At 41.7% G+C, this 17,228-nt stretch overlaps 1 protein-coding gene across 1 annotated transcript; it reads right to left on the reverse strand.

Moving 5' to 3' along the window:
• Nucleotides 1–2,839: 2,839 nt before the first annotated feature.
• LOC117264077 (uncharacterized) lies at nucleotides 2,840–11,223 on the reverse strand. The gene is made up of 2 exons (XM_033637890.2): nucleotides 11,134–11,223; nucleotides 2,840–8,926 (listed from the first exon to the last, which is right to left on the reverse strand). The coding sequence occupies exons 1-2, from the start codon at nucleotides 11,146–11,148 to the stop codon at nucleotides 7,817–7,819; spliced, it is 1,125 nt and encodes a 374-aa protein (XP_033493781.2). The 5' UTR covers nucleotides 11,149–11,223; the 3' UTR covers nucleotides 2,840–7,816.
• Nucleotides 11,224–17,228: the final 6,005 nt, after the last annotated feature.

Below are 17,228 nucleotides of genomic sequence, written 5' to 3' on the forward strand. Positions count from 1 at the left end.
AGCCTGAATACAATTTATAGCTACATTTTTGACTAAACACGGCCGACACCTCGGGTACCGTCGGGCTCGGATCGCCACACTCTAGTGTGTGTATGTGTCCCTATAGGGGCCTATCTGAATTTCTGTCTTTGAGAGATATTATTTTGTAATATAACTGAATTTTCTATCCATACATATAAACTTTAAATATATTAAAATTATAAGGCATCTTTGAGTAAACTGCGAGTATCATTTAAGTAGGCTATGTCGTGGCCGGCCGAGTGTCCTCTTTTTTGGAAATCAAAATATGGTCACCCTAGTGTATTGAAATTGTTTCAGTAATTTTCCATGGATAACCTTCCATGACACGTAACATGGGATACATGTTCCCCGCAGCTGCTGTACCTCTCCCCTATGTCCCCAGACTGTAAATCGAGTTGGACAGCCGTTAAATTCATTTTACCAAGTTAGAGCTTGTTTTTCCAAGTTGTCCTGAACGCACCACGAGTGGGCGGGCCAGGTGCGCACTGATTTTTCGCACGGATGATTATCACTGTGGCACAGTAATTAATTACTATTCACGTAAAATATTTACAACAATATACAACAATGGGACAGACTGTGAGACAGAATACTGAATAACAGACAGAAATAACGAAATAAAACATAAAGGGAAAAAAACGAACAAAAACAAAACAACGGAAGTGCGTCACGTGACCACGTAGACTTCCCGGAAGTTATCGGCGTAGACATCGGTGTAGGAAAACTGTTCCAATATCTGGAAGAAACTGGACTGATAAAGATAATTTACGTTTTTTGTTTGTTTGTTTTGTTTGTTGTTTTTTTGCGGGGGAGGATAAATAATTCTGGGCAACACTCCAACAAAGTGGGTGGCGGTAATGCGCCGCTGGTTACCACCTGTCATAAAACCGACGAAGAAGAAGAAGTTGTTATTGGCGGGCCGTTTGAATACATAATACTGACAGACAGAGCGATTTTTGGTAAGTAGCTGTCAATAACTATTGATTTACAATATGTAACACATCCTATGGTGTTGCATCATGCATCGTATCTATGCAAGCAATACAAATGTTGATGTAGCTAATGTACTCATTATTTATTTGAACATATATTTAGTTTTAATCCACATTATTGTGATAGAAAGGGACAAGGCAGCTTTCAGGGACCACAACGGGAGCAGCACTGACAGTCAGGAGGCTTCACAGGTACAGGTGAGGAGAGATATTAAGTGGTGAAAGAGATATTTATAGGATAAGAGTGAGTTTGAAAATAATTCCCATAGCTATTTACAGAATTCCTGTTTTTTACCATCATGATGTTTGAGGGTCACTGGTGTCAGTACAACCAGAGTTTGATGGCTAACAGTCCAAGTGATTTCGATTGTTCAGTTTATTTATGGAGTTGGTCCCCATGTGCTGTGCTGTGGCTGCCCACTGTAGAAGATGACCTCTTTCCCTGGTTATCAGGTGTTTTTGGGTGTTTGGTTCACGCACAATTAAATGGGAGAGAATACTTCAATAAATGATGTATGCCAGCTAACTGAAGTTATGTTTGAATAGAGTTTGAATCTGATGTGTTTATAAAATGTCTGGCAAGTAAATTTAATTTTTTTTTTTTTGATATGGGTCCTTGAGATGTCATGGAAAAGTTTTGAAATGTTGTCCATGAAAATACCCTGTCTGTGAATCTGGGGTTACACCATGGTTGCGCTACCTAACAAACGCTGACACTGTGCTAGCAACTTGTTGACGGTAAGCACCCACCTGTCGCTTCAATTTTAAGCCTTAATAACATTTAAACGGGTGAGTCATATAAAAATATAATCCCTGTACAGTTGTCATGAAGAGAGATATTAGAGAGACCAAAACCATTTTTTCTTATCAGGCTATAAACATTTTCAATTGGGCATTTTAATATGGGAGTCAGGATTGACTCGCTTTTGAAGCCCAACCTGGTCTCACTCTGAAGTCGTCAAAATCCAGTGCATGGGCAGTGACTTGCAGCGCAAGACACTGACGAAAAAAGCCATCCTTGAATATCCGCATGATACATGGCCAGTCATTGTTATAGTTTAACGTCACTCAGCAGCATCAGGTGAAGCACGGTGGGACAAGAATGAAAGTTAAGGGGGTATGGACGGGATGGGTGGTGGATGGGTCCAACAAACACAGACTTCCACCCAGGTGAGCGGTGTCCACGTCCAAACCCTGTCCTTTTTTGCTAAACCCAACTATGTGCTTTTGTTGCCTAAACCTAACCACGAGCATGTTCTTGAAGGAAAAAAAACTGACATAATTCATTTATTTTGAAAGAGACTGTATGTAAACGGTAAGTTTCCTGTGAAAAAAGAAGTGTATTTTGAAAAAGACAATGCATGTAACAGGCTGAAGTTGACACTGCGTCCCAGAACGTCCACCTTTCACCTTTCACGTTGTATCTGGGCGTGGAAAGTCCATGACTAAATGCTGATATGTGACAGGGCATTGGCTTAATTTTTCAGCCCCAGAGGTTTATCCAACCAGATGCCTCCTACTCGGCTTAGTGTGATAACTGCTGCACTGCTTTACAGCACAACAAAGCAAGAGGGCGCTGTTCTCCCAGTGGAGTCTGAAAAGGTTTTCTAAAGGCAAATTCAAAGAAATTAAAGTCTAAATCATTTTACTTTAACAGCGGATCAAATCACACAGGTAAGCTTAACTTTGACACCTCGTTACATTTATAATGACACAGTTCCTTTGATGATACAACCTGCTTAACGGTAAAAAATTCAAAGAATCTGGGTTGTCATTAAAACCCTCCTGACAACAACAAAAGTTTGCACTGAATGGAAATGTAAATACACGCTTTGACACAGTTTATTCAAAAAACAAATAAGTTTACAGAAAAGTAATTGAAGTGTCCTCTTGAGTGTTTGTTCAACTTAAAAAGTCCTCCTTGATGAGACCACAACAAATTTTCCCCAAAATGTCCAAATAACAAACATCAAATATATGTCACCCTTTCAAAATGCAAAAATACAAATCAGCAAAGCAATGCATTGCAAAACAAACAAACAAAAAAGAATTGAACTCAGTGGACGTGTTGGGAAATAGTAATCACATCTTGGCTTGATTTCAAGTCCTCTACCCAATAATTATGGCCCTCAGATTATACTGACTTCCTTGTTTACTTCAGGTTGATGAGGTGCAACTATAATAATGAGACATTTGCTTTTTCCCTTCACAAACACCACCCCAAACATTTCTCTTCCCTGTAGGCCATGCTCCCCTGCACCTGTTATCTTGGAGGAAACATCACCTGAGTCACTGGTGATAGCTATGTAACGGCATAGATGACAAATATAGTGGACCAGATGTTTAACCTTGTAGGGTTTTCAGTACGAAACCATCTAATATCCGTATATCCTTCCCCTTACGTTTGTGGCAGCTCAAAGTGGAACTGCACTGATGTTACTCATAAAGACGTGTTTACAGGTGTCATGGAGCACTCCTGAATGTGTCTCCGGAGGGGGAACTGTGTGAAATCTGCCCCAGTGCCTCAAGAGCTGGAGACTATAAGTTTGAAAATGAAAAAAATCTGAGGCCGTGGAGTTAGAGTGACCAAAATAGACCTCTATAGCCCGCTCTTCATTTCTGGAGGCTACATTAGCAACTGAGAGCATAACACACGAGTCATCAACCACACTATTGTGTGGCTAGGTTTTGACAAGGAGAAAGAACACATGGAAGTTCTGCATGTTTTTCTCAGTTTTCCATTGTAAGTCTGGCGATAGGGGGCAGTGCTAAATTGGCAGATGGTACGGTGGTGTAGTGGTTAGCACTGTTGCCTCACAGCAAGACAGTTTCCGGTTTGAATACAGGGTGGGGGAGCCCTTCTGTGTGGAGCTTACATGCTCTCCCCGTGTCAGCGTGGGTTTCCTCATGGTGCTCCAGCTTCCTCCCACAATCTAAAGACATGCAGGTTAATTGGTGACACTCTGGTGATGGCTGTCTCTATGTGTCAGCCCTGCGATAGTCTGGCGACCCCACCTCTCGCCCAATGTCAGCTGGGATAGGCTCCAGCCCCCCGCGACCCCCAACAAGATAAGCAGTTAGGGAAAATGAATGAACTCTTTGTATGTGAAAGGTTTCGCTAGTAGTGACAAATTCTCAGAGAATTTTCACCGACTCCTCCGTTCCCCTCAGCTTTACCGAGCATTTTAGCTTCTTTCAGCTCATTGTTTTTTGTTTTACAACTGTAATGTTTAGGTTCAGTCTCAGTGCTCTCATCAGCCTCGTTTTCAGCCGCAGCAGGCAGCTGTTTTCAGTGAAAAAGATGAATGCAACAAAGCCAGAGTAAACTATCTGCTAAGCACTAAACAGCAGCCAGTCAAAGTTAGAGAATAGCTGGTAAAGATAGTGATGCAACTAACATCTTAAGAGCCAGATCTTGCCTTCAGAAGTTGATAGAGTCCAAAATAGATTGAATATTGGACTCACATTGTCAGGTGGACAGAAACATGACTCCAAATGAATGTGAAAAGTGCTCTGTATCTGCTGGGTGTGTGAATAGGCAACTGTTTGCCAACATGTTAGTCATGTCCATTTTGTAAGGTGAAAATATGTCATTTTTTAGCTTACAGCTTGTTTTGCTGCCCCCAAGTGGTCAGAAAATCAATTATTGCTGCTTTGACATACTATATAACAGTATTTATTAGGTTATCATTCAACTGCTGCACTTCTAAAGTGTTATCTCATCACAGCCAGTTTTCATTTTTTGTTTTTACCCTTGACCCTGGGTCATCACTGGAATCCACTGTAGCTGTTTTCAAGCTGAGTTTAAGCTGACTACAGTTGCCATCTCTGTGACTGAGTGAAATACAATCTTTTCAAAGCCACCTTTCAAGTCCACGCAGGGTGAAATTTGATATGCCAAATTTTCAGTGGCATTTTCCTCTAACTAAGACAGATAGATGAAGAACAGCCTCTAAACACTGAGCTGAGAGCCAAAGCTCAGTGGAACGGAGGCTATATCTTTGCAATTTTGGCTCTGTAGCACCTTGCAGGTGCAGAGTCTGTGGTCTGGTCTGATGTCTCTGAGTGAAAGACAATGGGAAACTCATGTTCATCCTCTTCACTAAAGTTTAGTAGTGTAGAGACCAAAGAAGAAAAGATACGAAGCAGGGGTGATAGAAATATAATCTTACACATATTGTAGAGTCTTGGTCACGGTCTTATTTGTTTAGGACAAACATTCATAGACAAAGATAAATTGATGGTTGAACCAGGCAGTGCATTTACAGACAGTGAGGTGGTAAGGACCTATTTTAGGCCATGTTTTATGGCTAATGTCACCCGTCTGGCTGATGACCAAAGGTCACATAAAGCATCATTCAGGGGGGATTTTGAGCGTCAGCCAGATCCTCCAGAATGCAGAGCGTTGTGTGTGGGAGGAGGGGAGGAGGGTAATCAAACAACAAGACAGCTCCTGCTCTTTTAAAAGCAAAAACATCAGCAGCCACTACTAACACATATGTAAGTCATATTTTAAACATGACATTACATATAGACTCCTTAAGAGATGTGAACACTTTTGTAAAATCTTTTATTATTAAATGGTTACATGCATCTTCTTTTTATTCTCAGGGCGTCAAATATGGCAGCTTGGTCAGTGGCCGTCTGCGTATGATTCTGACACATAAAGCACCCGTTATGTCAATTTCTCCAGGATTTCAAGGGCCTTTCTGTGTGTGCTAAGGTTATGCAGGCGACTTCCGTGATTGGTGAGACTCAGAGGAAGCTACAGAGATTGGTCAAATTCGCAGAAAAGTTGCAGTGATTGGACAAAATTGCAAGGTCATGCAGAATATATTGCAACATCCCGGGGGCTGATAAGACCATTTGCAACAATGACATAGTATAAAGAGTAAAAAGGTCAACAAACACGGGATTTTCACCCAGAAGACTGGTGTTCATGTCCCATGTAAAGCATTTTTAAATCAAGTTTTTAAAAATGGTGTCATGTAGTTAACATCATGTGACATACGTGTTAACACATAAGTTTAGTTACGCAACAGCCAAACTTATTTTGACCTTAACCATCATCTTTTCTGTGGACCTAACCAAGTAGTTTTGTTGCCTAAACCTATGGTACTTTTGGTGACGAAACCCAAATTTACTGTTAACACAGAAGTTTATTTTGACACACCATGCATGTAACAAGCAGAAATTGACAGGTTGTCTTTAGGCTTTCAAATTTGTTGCTAGAGGGGTAACTAAAGCATTATAGATCAACATATTCTCACTCCGACCTCGTCACATATCGTCGTTTGGTTGTGGACCTTCCACATCCAGATACAAACATGAAATGTACCCTGGGTGCGTTAATTGATGACGTTCTGGGGCGCAGTGTCAAGTTCTGCCTGTTTGATGAATTGTCGTCTTTCAAAATACACTTCTGTTTTCACAGGAAATTTAACGTTTACATACAGTCTCTTCGAAATAAACGCACTATGTCAGTACAACAACACGAATTGACGTTTTTTTTTTTCCTTCAACAACAAACACACATGGTTAGGTTAAGGAAAATAGAACAGGGTTTGGCTTTACAATCTTACAGGACGTGAACACTGCTCTCCCAGGTGAAAGTCTGTGTTTGTTTGACCCATCCACTACCAATCCAACCTGCCCTACTCGGACTCTTGCTACCTTAACTTTTGTTCTTGTCCCACAATGTTTCCCCCTGATGCCACCAAGCACCATTAAACTGTAACAGCGACCTGCTGTGGATAATGCCGATATCAGAGGGCAGCTTTTTTCATCATTGTCTGACGCCGTAAGTTACTGCCCAAGCACTGGATTTCGACAACTTTGGCGTGAGACCGGATTGTATAGATGGAAATGGAGGGCCTCTGACACAGCTGGCGTATTTGATAAGTTTTGGCGTGAAAATCTGTTGTTATATTGGGTTATGTGTATATCATGAATACGTGTACATCATAGTATTGATTAATATATGCGGGATTCAACTGATAAAAGTAAGGATGTTCACTGACTGCTGGTCAATCAGTATCTTATCCGTTAAATAACTTACTTTTTCGTCTGAGTACTTTCTGTGCTGTTTCATTATCTCGCATCATCTATAGTGATTTAACTCTCCCTGTGATGTGCCAGGAGCCTTGCTTTGTGCCGTGCCCGCTCCACCTAATTGAATCGGCGCATACTTGATCTGGGGAATTGCTTTTGGAAATGGGACAATCCATAACTTAGAGCAAACTGGCATACACTTTTATGAAATGTTGCTCATTTTTTTATTTATTTTCTATTTTGGGAGCACAAAGAGAGCCAACCAGACCATTAATGAACTTGAGATTGGTCTGGCTTTGTGCCAGCAGTATGTTAGTGAAACACACCTCTGCTACGCTGCTGTTTCCCTCAGGGAGTTGGGGACAATGCACTCTTTGAGCCATTTCATTTAATAATCTAGTGCAAGTATTTTATCTCAACATAACAGACTGAACTTTTTCAATGAAACTCTTGAGAGTAAAGTTCTAAAATAAACTTTTTTTGCTCACGTTGTCAAAGTGTGTAAAAGCAGTTTTTAATGGCACAGCTTTAGAAAGCATATTCTGATTTCTATGTGTTTTTTCACCTGCTAAGTAAATTACATTATTTAGTTCATGTATTCGTCACATCACTTGTTAGCTGACTTTAAATCAGCTTCCAAACTGAGATTTAAGCCTGTTTCTGCTGGGCCTCCTCATGACACAAGTGCATCTCTCAAAGATTGACATTATTTCACAAAGTCCCAAGCTGCACAAGTGAAAGATCAAATTTAATTACAGTTGGAGACGCTCCAGAAGGACTGCATTGTTATGCTCTGTGATCAAGGGTTTTTTCCTCTTTAATCTCCAGTTAGAAGCACTTGGCTTCACACCGTTGAGTGCATGTTCACCGCTGCCACCTTCAGCCGCCTGTCGATTCAGAGTGCATCTTGCAGATTGCTGACTGCAATCTTCTTGATGGCTTTTCCTGACACTTCCACGCTCCCAGGAGGCTGCAGGAGGCTCTTTGAAGCCTTTTCCAGCATGCGGCAGGACTCTCGAAGCCCTCTCTTCTCGCTGCCCTTTGCCTTGTCCACCTTGGGCCAGCTTGCCTTTATCTGCAGATAATCCCCCTGTTGACGTGTCCGAATTGCAGTGATCCTCTTCTAGGCATTGTGCTTTCCTCAGCCTCAGCCGCCTCCTCCCTGCCTCTTGCTGGAGGGTGCTGGGGTTTTGGCGTGCCACCACTGCACCACGTGTGGCCTGAGCTTTAAGTTGGGGATAAAGTAAAGGAGGGGCAGGCTTGCTGCGCAGAGGAGCTGGGGTACCTCGACAAACCACATCCTCCAGATGCCTGTCTCCATTCTGCTCTGTGTTGATGGAGCGTGTCAGCTGGGGCCTGGAAGATGTGTTTTGCTGTTGGGCTTTTAGTGGCTCAGTGGAAGCAGAAGGACACACTGAAGCTTTTACCGGTCTCTGTCTCACACAGGATTTCACTTTCCTTGTAGGGGGCTCATTCACCATCACATCCAGCTTACAGGAAGCAGGTTTGACTTCCTGCTGGATAAGCTTAAGTTTTTGCTTCTGAGCTTCCTTCACCTCCTCTGGCAGCTGTAGTGGGGCCAGCTTCAGAGGGCGCCTGACTTTCTGATTCTCGGCCTCCCTCTCCGAGTCAGGCCTGGGTGACTTCAGCAGCAACAAGTCCAACTGTGCTGTGCCCTCCTGGGTCGGCGAGCAGGCCGTAAACTGACCCACTGCCTCCTTTCCATGTGTCGCTGACAGATGGAGGCCAGGTGTTTTGGAATTGCGGCCATTTTTAGCTGCCAGTTTGAGGTTTTGACCATTCAGATGCAACATGGTATTTTTAACTTGGATGGTCAACATTTCTTCTCGCTGGGGAGCCCCCTGAACAAAAGACACATATCAGTATCACTGAAATGATCATGTGGGCTCTGTTTGTGCCTGCTTTTTTGTTACCTCAATACTGGAAAGCATAAAAGTACTTATCCAAAGTAATAAGTGTAGTAGTCTTAGGAAGATGACCACCACTTTCTTAAAAGGCATATATTATATAGGGTTACAGTGCTGGGTACTGACATGTCCTTTAGCTAAAATGCAGACTTGGACTATTTTTAAAATAAGAAAGTTATCAGTGAAGGGTCATAGGTTTGCAAACACAGTTTGCAGTTATTGTTAAATTTATTTTAGACCAAATGCTTTGTGGCTCTTTCTAAAACAGTGGTTCTCAACCTACAAATTCTCATGGTTCTCAACCTACAAATTCTCATGAGATGGTTGGGTCATAGGACGATTGCCCAAGTAGGTAATAAGAAAAGTCAAAGTTTTCAGCCTGGTCTCAATCCCACGGTCAACAAAAATCACTGCTTTGGGAGTGGCCCTTAGCATCAGATGTGGACGCACAGCCTTTAGCATCTGTATGAGATGCACCAGGCTTTCAGCAAACTTTAGTGTCAATGTGATCTCAACCTTACATGTCATATTTTGACTCTTGAGCAGAACCTCTCAGCGTCACTATAATGACGGCAGAGGCTGATTTTTGCATTGTATTTTGATGCAGGGGGTCAGTCATTAGGTTTAGGCAACAAAACTACATTAGTCATGTAGTTTACTCACATGACTAATGACTGATTAATGACTGACTAACAACTGACATGATACCATAACTGTTGACTTTTAGTCCCACACAGGACCAAAAACTGGTCTCCTGGATCAAAGTTCTGTGCTTGTCAGACCCATCTACCCACCACCTGCCCTAAGCGAGAGTGTCCGCTGCTCTAAATGTCTAAAAATGATGCCCATGGGTTTATATTGTCAGCTTGGTTTCACCCCAAGGGCTTTCAGAAATGTTGCAGTGGCCCTCAGCGTCACATTTTGAAGCACAATGCCCACTTGAGCATCTGAAAGTGATGCTAAAGATGCTCTTAAGTGGATGGGTCCAATAAGCACAGGACTTTGACCCAGGAGACCGTTGTTTGTTTGAACTAAAAGTCAACAGTGAATTATTTTGTCACGCCACTGGTTAGTCTCTTGTTAGCCATCATTTATCAGTCATTAGTCACATCAGTCTTTAATCAAGTATGTCAACCACGATATTTTCATATTCCTAACCAAGTTTTGTTGTCTTAACCAAACAGCTTCCCCGTCAAGATACAAGACAAAAGGTTGCTCCCAGGGTCTTTATAGTGAGGCCAGGGGCTTCAGTCTAAGCGTCAAAATATGATGAGTAGGGATAAGATCAAGCTGAAGTTTTTATTTTATTATCTCTATTTTACGAAGTTTTCCACAAACTTTTTTTCTCCTACTATAGTTTTACCACGTAGGGCCTACAAATGACTAGAAATTACTCTTCAGTTCAGCTGCTCACAACTAAATATGTGCAGCCTGTGGCGAGATAGAATGAGATATTACTTTAGATTACAGGGTCATAAGCAAAGAAATTTGAGAACCAGTGTTTTGGAGGGTAAATAAGTGGTTGAACAGTCCATTGGAGAGCTGCTTGTGATGAATTAAAGAACTAGCTAAAAAGACAAGTTATGCTGGACACAGGCGAAAGGCAAAGTACCCTTGACTTTTGCTTATTACTGTTTTAAAAAGCATTTGCAATCAATTTATTAACCATTCCTTAAGCCATTAGTTACAACATAAACCAATTATAGAGTAATCCTTGTTAGGCAGTGAAACCAAAACATCACTGGGACTGAGAATGCAATTACATTTTCACATGCATCTTCACTTTCTGTAATGCCAAACTAAAGATTCCATAACATGTAATATAAACCAGCAACACCCAAAGTTCTCTTACCTCTGACAGGAGTTAAGAATACAGCTAGTAAGTATTTACTATTAGAAAAATAGAGAGGTTAAAGACGCATTTTGTGGATTTCCCTATCAAAATGAAGCATTGCAAGCACAGTGAATATTTGGTTGCAATGTCTCAATGAAGCAGTTCATAAGTTCTGTACACACTGTACAATGACAACTGTGTTCCTTCACTTTCTCTACATGTCACTCAAACTAACACCAGCTTTGTCTGTTAATGACACACCATCTGAAAGTAGATAAGTGTTTGTTAGTGATATGCAGATACTCACAGATTTGGCAAACATCTCCTGCTTGAATTTGTTTTATTTCTGTAGGAGTTGAATTGCTTCTTGCAGAGCAGAAAAACAATCTTGTTGTTGTCTCTGTGTTTGTTTGGTCATCTGAGCCAAAGGCAGTGACACTGCAGTTGGAATAGGTTTTAGCAGCCGTAATGTCATTAAGCAGATTAGGGTCACAGTAGTTATCTCTAATTATCTCCAGCTTAGCGCCAGCCAATGTGCACTCTCATGGCAAGGCCAGTTTGTTTTCAGCGTCCGCAGTTCAACTTTCTGTTGACATGCAAGGAAGGGCAAGTTGCCGCTCATGATGTTGAAGAAGTAAAATGTAGCAGGAGTTTTTGCATTTCACCCGACACTAGATGGTGCCAGAGACCTCCTTTGCATAATAGCATCAACAGTGGAGTTTTTGTGGCCTCGCCATCATTATGTGTAGAACACAGCCAGCTGTCAGGGAGCTGGTGGAGATCAGCAGAACAGAGACTACTTTTAAATGGTCTTTTATGAGCCCAGCCTGCCATCAAATTATAATATAATATAGACTGTGGGTGTATGTGAAGCTGTTTCTTCCAAACTCCAGTTGTTTCCCTTTGCATTTTAAGACATTAAAGCCTTATCAGAAAATATCTTGGATCTGTTCATAAATAATAAATATGGTATCCTATTATACTGGGGTTTTTTCAGTTACATATTTGCTTGTATCCCCTGAAGGCATCCCAATAAAAATTTGAGGGGTCTTCATATACTTGGGTTTCACAACAGTTATTTTTCCCTGTTAATTTCCCTCATATTTTTCTTGAATTTTCTAGAAAGAACTAGTATTACTGCCTTGTGATAGTATGTCCAGTAAGTTGCAGTTTACATTCATGTCTGTAGAGACTCATGGAGCCATGACACAGCTTTAAATATGGATGCTGCTGCAAAGAAGCACAATATTCTAAAACGTGGATGGGATGCATCAAACACATCTTCAACCTGACAGCATAGAAGATCTACACAATCAGCACAGTTTCAAGTGACCAAATGTCTCCCCTTCTGCGTCTGAGTTATGGCACTGAAAAAAGCTGGAAAACATTATGCTGACACAGTGAAATTGACCTTCGATCTTTTGTATACTAAATTTCATGAGTTTGTTGAGATATTTTTTGTACATTTGTTCTAAGTAGCTTATGAATTCTTGATTTACGAACGAAAACGTGTTTTGTGAGGTCACAGTAACCTTTGACCGTAAAAATCAAACCAGTTAATTGTTGAGTCCAGGTGGACGTTTGCACCTAAAGGCCCATTTATGCTCAACGTTAAATACGGATCCGGATACGGACAGAACCTTTTGCCCGTGCTCCGCGTTCATTTCATCTGCATTTCTGCACGTTTCTATAAAACTTACGGATACGGGCCAAACGGAGCAGTACGATCGGAAACCGTGGGGGCAGTGTTGCTGTCACTACCCGATACGTAGCTCGAGTGAGACACGAAGAAGAAAGTACTAGTACTAGAGAAAAGAATTCTCCGTCCTCCAGTCGCGATGTATTTAACAGCCTCATCGACCACCGCCTCCTAAATTGCTGCCTCTGTTTTTGTCTTTGATGCAAGAGGTACATTATCAATATCTCCTCCACAGTCGCCATGTTTGTTTTTGAGTTTGTTGTTGTCATAAACTTTTGACTCTGGGCTGCCCCCTGCTGGATATATTGGTTAACATCCATACCAACGTAAAGGACGAATGGAAGTATGTGGGCAGTGACGGTAACATCGTTTGAAATGGACATATACATTTTCGTACGTAAAGGGAGCATAAATGGGGCTTAAGCTGAAGAATTACTGTCAAAGAGCTGCGGAAGATTCTTAGTCATCCAGTTCATGGCAATCTTAAGTGCTATATCGTAGGCAATTTGACTTGCTTGAGTTTCTTGAAAATGTGTCACCTCTCATCCAAGACAGAGAACTGAAGAAGCCTCTTGGATGAGAGGTGACACGTTTTCAAGAAACTCAAGCAAGTTCAGTTGCCTACGATACAGCACTTAAAATTTCCTTCAAAGTGTTCCTGAGATATAGCACTCAGGAGAATGATTTGGACAAGAGGTGACATTGACCTTTGACCACCACAATTTAATCAGTTCATCATTGAGTCCAAGCAGACGTTTGGGCCAAATTTGAAAGTCCCTCAAGGCGTTCTTGAGATATCGTGTTCAAGAGAATGGACTGACAATCCGACAACATAATGTCTCTGGCCACAGCTGTTGCCGGCGTGGAGGCATAAAACTCAACGCTGAACAACTTACAACTCATGTCCACACTAAGGCCATAGTCAGTGATGACAAGAAATCTTTAAATGCCAGAAATTTGGGCGCCACTGATGACATGGTAAATGCCAGGTATTTGCTCACCTGTTGACTCTGACGTCACAGGTTGTGTCTACAGGTGAAACATGCTTTAAGGTTTCAGCCCATACTGACAGTAAGGACTATAATGTGCATTGCTACAGCTGCATAGTGTTTTGTAGCCTTGTGTATACACTGCACTGATGCATATTTAATATGCTTTTTGTTTTATAAAGTAAACTGAGAAGAAGTAAAAGCCTCTATATCTTATTGTCTTATTGAATCACAAGACCCAAAGGAGAAAGGAGACATATACTGTTAGTGTTACAGAAGGATTTGTAACCTTCTAAGTGACTGAATGGTGGATACAGGTGTTGCAACTCAGTATCAGAGAGATGTCCCAAATATTGTCAGCATTCACTGGAGTTCAACTTTGATCAAATTCTCTTCCAAGTCCCGGCTCTGGTAATAGTTTTCAGTGTAAATATCATTAGACAGGCCAGATAAGACAATGATGTGGTGTGTGTTGCCTGCAGGAATATCTGCAGATCTTAATCACTTCAAGACAGCAGCTTATTTTAAATTTTAGCTCCATCACTCCCACGTCAGTCTCATTCATTATATTTAGAGGCAGACTGTCGCAGAGTTTTCCTGCGATGGATGAGACTGGTATTAACGGGCAGTTGTGCCTCCTACAGTAGATCCATTTTTCATCAGGCAGACAGACTCAATCACGGCTGAAAATCTCCTGTTCTCCGTTGTCTCATTCTCTCGCCTCGGGCCCCAAAAAAAGCAACATGTCAGCACCTGCTTATTGCAAAGCTTCATCATATCAGTGGAGTGGTGGAGATGGTCCCACTGCAGAACAACTTGGCTCCGCTTACATGATCATTTAAGATGCAAAATTACAGGCTTGACGCCAAGTGATGGCCTTAACGCCCCTCTGCCACTGTTCTTATTGTGTCGCCCTCTGCGTTGCCTGACGTTCACGGCTGACAGTATAATTATTGCGGTGTGGGAAGAGATAAAAAGGGATGTTGCCTGCTCATTCTCCCACCTACTGAACATCCAGCTGCACTACATGGACCACTGGGAGAAAAGAAGAAGGCGACTGGACAGCAGAGATGCTCTATCAGTCAAATTCTGCCAGAATTTGTAGCACATAGTGTTCATGCCATAAAGTCACTCGGACATGGTTTTCTCAAGTCTTCAGCAATGTCCTAGATGCTGGACTATTTTCATGGCAAAACTTACAATTACAAGGCTTTAAAAAGAATTAAATGAATTAATAAAATGTGTGAATAATGCCCCTTTCCCCACCAAATTTAGCGAGTGTTTGCAGGTTTTTTAAATGCAGGAAAATGCTGTAAATAGTCAATCAACTGCTTTCCCATTGCCAGCAGGCCAGACCCATGTACACGACTCTTTAATAGACAAGTATGCCTCTCTGTTTTTTTTTTAAATTTGTTTTGTTTTCTCACTAGTGTGTCACGTTTAGCATCAAGAACGCACCAGAAAATAGGGTTAGTAAACAGTAGAAAGCAGCATGGACCACAATGAACATGTGACTTTGTGCAGACTTACTTTGAAATATAGTTTGAGGGCTGCTTGGACCGAGACAGATGGTATTTTGTGGCGGCACGTCATTGCATCATGCTGCAAAATAAATGGCAAAGATTAGCCCGTCCACCCAGGTGTTGTTGTTCCATCACTGCCAATTGGAGCCGATTTGAGCTTGAGCCGATAAATACCAGTGTCTGGGCAATGAATGTTGTTGCCTCACCCATTAAATACAAAAAACAGATGTTAGTGGGTGTTAGAGTTTTTTTTTTTTTTTTTGTTCTGTGGGAAAGGTTCTTAATGTTAAAATTTATTTAGGGTTTTCCAAAGTCCTCTAAAGCTTATAAATGACATCTTTTTATCTTCGTGAAATTGAAGAACAGTGGAGGAGAGAGTGAGAGGCGCAACAGGTAGAGGACGAGAGAGGAGGAATGGCTGCTGCAAGGCTGCGTAGCTCTGGAGATTGGCGGTGTACCTGTGAATGCTGTGCCCCAGTGCCCACAGAAGAGGAATGCCTCTGTTGCAAGGAATGGGACCGGTTGCAGCTTTATTTTCAAGGTCTGGATGTGACCGAGGACGAGACACCTCCACCTGGAGCAGTATCCAGCTGGGCTTTATCTAGAGCTGGCGAGATATATTTCGGCCGCGCTTTGGAAAGCAGAGCTAAATGGTAAACAAACATGGCAGCACACCAGTAAGGTAAGACAACAAGTCGTTTTCTATATGTTCTCTGACATTTATCCTAACGATATGAGGCGGTCTTTGTGGAAAAAAAGCTTGTTTAGTGGACTAACTTTGCACTTGAAGGTTGCCCGTTCACTTACGTTTGAACAGGTATGACGCTACTATGCGCCCCGGCTGTATCTAGGCTAACGGCTAACATGCTAACTATTATTTTTATGTCACTAGTCACTTGAAACAAATTTAGGACGATAGGAGACAGGTTGAAATAAACCGAAATTTCCCTTTAAGTTTTTGTTCAAATTTAACAATTGAGATATAATGTGTTATTTACTGAGCTTTAAAGGTTTTGGAAAGCAGAGGTTGTTCACTATGGAGTGGGGTTGAGCTGAATACTCGGATGAAATGAGTATCCAGTAAGGATGATATACCTTTTTACAAGTATCATCCATGTAAAATGTACCAATATCCGTACTTACAATGAGGGAAAGTCCTCATTTGGTTCGCTGTGTTTGATCTCTGACTCCTGTGATCAGAAATTATCTGACGCTCAATCCAAGATTCTATAAAACATTTTAATAAAGAAACAAATTTAGATACTTCTGATTGATCCACATCAATTTCAAGCTTAAAGGGATAGTTCAGACTTTTTTAAGTGGGTTTTTATGGGGTACTTATCCATGGACAGTGTATTACATACGTTAGATGTCAGTCAGCACACCCCCAGTTTGGAGAAGCATAAAAAGAGTCCAACACAGAACTTAAGCAAAGTACTTCTGTGGAGGGGGGTCAACAATGAAACATACTTTGTCCAACTAAAAACAAGTCCAGCCAAAAAGAATCAATATCAGTTTGAGTATATGAAGTATATGAGGATGTTGGGGTTCTCTTTGGGAGTGACGAGGATGGATAGGATTAGATGGAAACAGATGATTCACTGTGGCAACCCCTAAAGGGAAGAGCCGAACAAAGAAGATCACTTTGAGTATATGCTGTATTGGGGGTGTTTTCATTGCTTTACTTTCCCATCAGACAGCCTGTTTCGACAGGGAAGCTGTTATTCTCTGTTGTCATCGTAGCCACCAGACTCTGGAAAAACAGTCATTTTATCTCTCTTAACATGGGAGCTGGTGGTTTATAAGGATAGACTGATACATCGGTCGGCCGATATATCGGGCCGATATTTGAGTTTTTTACTTGTATCGGCATTGGTTGATACGCGCGTGGGTTCGTGGATTTATTTTTCCCTGGCATGATTTACAGACAGGCATCCACGGGCAGCTCTGTGTTGCCGGAAGACCCTGCAGCGCACATGCAGCGTTACCCCTCCCCCACTGGTAGAGTGGTGAAAGCAGCCCTGGAAGCTGCTTCAGGACAACGGTAAGTTTTAAACTTTCAAAGCCTCTAACTGTTAAACAGTATTGGCCCCAAATATCGGCTCAAGAAAATCGGCAGTCCATAATCGGTCATCGGCTAAGGGTGATGGAAAAAAATCAGTATCGGCATCGGCCCTAAAAAAATCCATAT

The sequence above is a fragment of the Epinephelus lanceolatus genome, chromosome 16 (assembly GCF_041903045.1).
Source record: "Epinephelus lanceolatus isolate andai-2023 chromosome 16, ASM4190304v1, whole genome shotgun sequence".
Classification (NCBI taxonomy): Eukaryota; Metazoa; Chordata; class Actinopteri; order Perciformes; family Serranidae; genus Epinephelus; species Epinephelus lanceolatus.